Source organism: Ceratina calcarata, unplaced genomic scaffold (genome assembly GCF_001652005.2).
Source record: "Ceratina calcarata isolate Rehan_Ccalc_2016 unplaced genomic scaffold, ASM165200v1 scaffold449.2, whole genome shotgun sequence".
In the NCBI taxonomy this organism is placed as follows: domain Eukaryota; kingdom Metazoa; phylum Arthropoda; class Insecta; order Hymenoptera; family Apidae; genus Ceratina; species Ceratina calcarata.
In genome coordinates, this window is record NW_017168819.1 from 1,260,877 (window position 1) to 1,263,136 (window position 2,260).

The 2,260-nt window shown below is 37.1% G+C and overlaps 1 protein-coding gene across 1 annotated transcript in view; it reads left to right on the forward strand.

Annotated features, from left to right (window-relative positions):
* LOC108627207 (phosphotriesterase-related protein) overlaps nucleotides 1-1,452 on the forward strand; it is a 3,629-nt gene extending 2,177 nt beyond the window's left edge. Inside the window, exons 3-7 of the mRNA XM_018028313.2 lie at nucleotides 108-298; nucleotides 372-524; nucleotides 599-763; nucleotides 894-1,114; nucleotides 1,215-1,452. Coding sequence (XP_017883802.1) covers nucleotides 108-298; nucleotides 372-524; nucleotides 599-763; nucleotides 894-1,114; nucleotides 1,215-1,346 — 862 coding nt within the window. The 3' untranslated portion in view covers nucleotides 1,347-1,452. The remainder of the gene's footprint in view (nucleotides 1-107; nucleotides 299-371; nucleotides 525-598; nucleotides 764-893; nucleotides 1,115-1,214) is intronic.
* The last annotated feature ends 808 nt before the right edge of the window (nucleotides 1,453-2,260 follow it).

Below are 2,260 nucleotides of genomic sequence, written 5' to 3' on the forward strand. Positions count from 1 at the left end.
TTATTGATACTATTTTTATAAATCTACAGAATTTTTCTAAGAGCTTTTCATCCTGTTGCTTGGACAGGAAAAACGGATAAATAAATAAATACATTCTTTCGTTACAGTTATAGTAATCGATCTAATTTAATATTTAACGACCAACATACAGAGGATGCTGTTCTCGAGGATGTGAAATTGTACAAAGAATTTGGCGGAGGTACTATAGTCGAAAATAGCAATCACGGTTTAACACGCAATATTCCGTTCCTGAAGAAAATCAGCGAGGAAACGGGAATTAATATTATTGCCGGAACAGGTAAGACTAACCCAGTTTAATGTTTAACGTTCTTAGAATTCTTGTTTTTAATTTTAATATTGATGCGTGAAAGGGTATTACGTTTCCGCGATTCAGAACGATGAAGGTTTAACGAAAGAAGAAATGTACGATGTAATGTTGAAGGAAATGACTATCGGTTGTGAGGAGTGTCCTGATGTGAAAACAGGATTCATTGGGGAAGTTGGAAGCACCTGGCCGATCACAGGCGCGTGATTAATTTACGCTATTTTTAATTAATATTTTAATGTCTTCACAAATTGTACGAATTTTTTTAAATAGCTTTCGAAAGACGGGCTATAGAAGCAACCGCGGAGGTTCAGGCACAGTTAAACTGTCCCGTAAGTTTTCATCCCGGGAGAAATCGTGTCGCACCTTCTGAAATAATGAGGATTTATCAGGAAGCTGGAGGACAGGCAAGAAAAGCGATTATGTCGCACCTTGATCGTACGTTTACTCTAATTCAGATAACAATTCAATTGCTACTATGATTTTGCTTCTTAAAAAAAGGAAATGAAACATATTATATTGTGATTTCGTTAATTATTATTGAACTTCAAATGGGAAAAATCGACAGGAACTTTACTCTCCCTGGAAGAACTTTTAGAGTTCGCCGATGATGCGAAGTGCTACTGTCAGTTCGATTTGTTCGGTATTGAATGCTCGTTCTATCAGTTGAATCCATTCGTGGACATGATATCCGATGCGCAGCGTATCGATCGCTTGAAACATTTTCAAAATAACCAGAAGTTGGATCGCGTACTCTTGAGTCACGACATTCATACCAAACACAGATTGGTACGTATTTTAAACACCAAATAAGTACGAATAGCATGAAGCAGCATATGAAACTTTTTATGAACACAATTACACATTTTCGAAACTTGTTTTGAAAAAGATAAAATTTGGCGGGCATGGATATTCTCATATTTTGAACAATGTCGTACCGAAAATGATGCTGAAAGGCTTCACATCTGAGGATATTGATACGTTGACTATTCGCAATCCAAGGACTTGGTTAACATCTTAATCGTCACGTTACGAAGATACATGAAAACGGACGTCTATAAAATTAAAACGACACATTTGTACTGATTGAAAATAATTTTTCACAAAATAAATTATCCATTCTAAAATGCGTGTAGTTAATAATAGTGTTCCCACCAAATTAATATCAGAATTTCAATAATTCAACATTCCAACATGTAAATTTATCCACGGTCATTACCAAGCTGTAATAAAAACGCTGTAATAATAACAGTGTCTTCCAGCTACTCGATCCTCCACGTTAATAACCCGGACACATTTGCATCCAAGGGATTATTCTAATTCTAAATACTTTGTAACCGCGTTAAGCGTTAAAGTCTTGTAAAATAACTGTCATAAAATATACGTAGATTCTTATTGATTTAGTCTACAATTTGGAACAATCGAATCAGGCATTAATTAATAATTGATTACTTGAGCTGATTTCCTGATAGTCGAAAACTGAACGGCGGTGCTCGAACGGCGGAGTGTTTACGACAATCGTAAGAGGTGATAGTGGTTCAAAGAGAATGATTGTGGAGCGAGGGGGGCGAGTGTACGACCCCTGAGGTCGAGCCTCTTGTCTTTCTCCGTTTGCCAGTTTACCAATCGAACTATCAATAAGTAGCGGCACCAAAGGAAACCTGTGTGGCTTCCTCGAGTTTGTAAAACAAATCTGACTAAGAATAGAGGAAGAAATGAATACGAGGAAACCAAGAAGGGACTCAGACGTCCTGCCATCCAAGTTTGGCCACAAGGAGCTGCTCTTCAAATTCCTCGTAATCGGCGACTACGGTGTTGGTGCGTTCACATAGTTTCCAATTCCTGCCTAATCAAAACTTTGTAATAGCTTTCATACTGTATCGTTTGATTTCTCGTTGCCATGAATTTTTCCAATTATCAGTTTCATAAATCAAA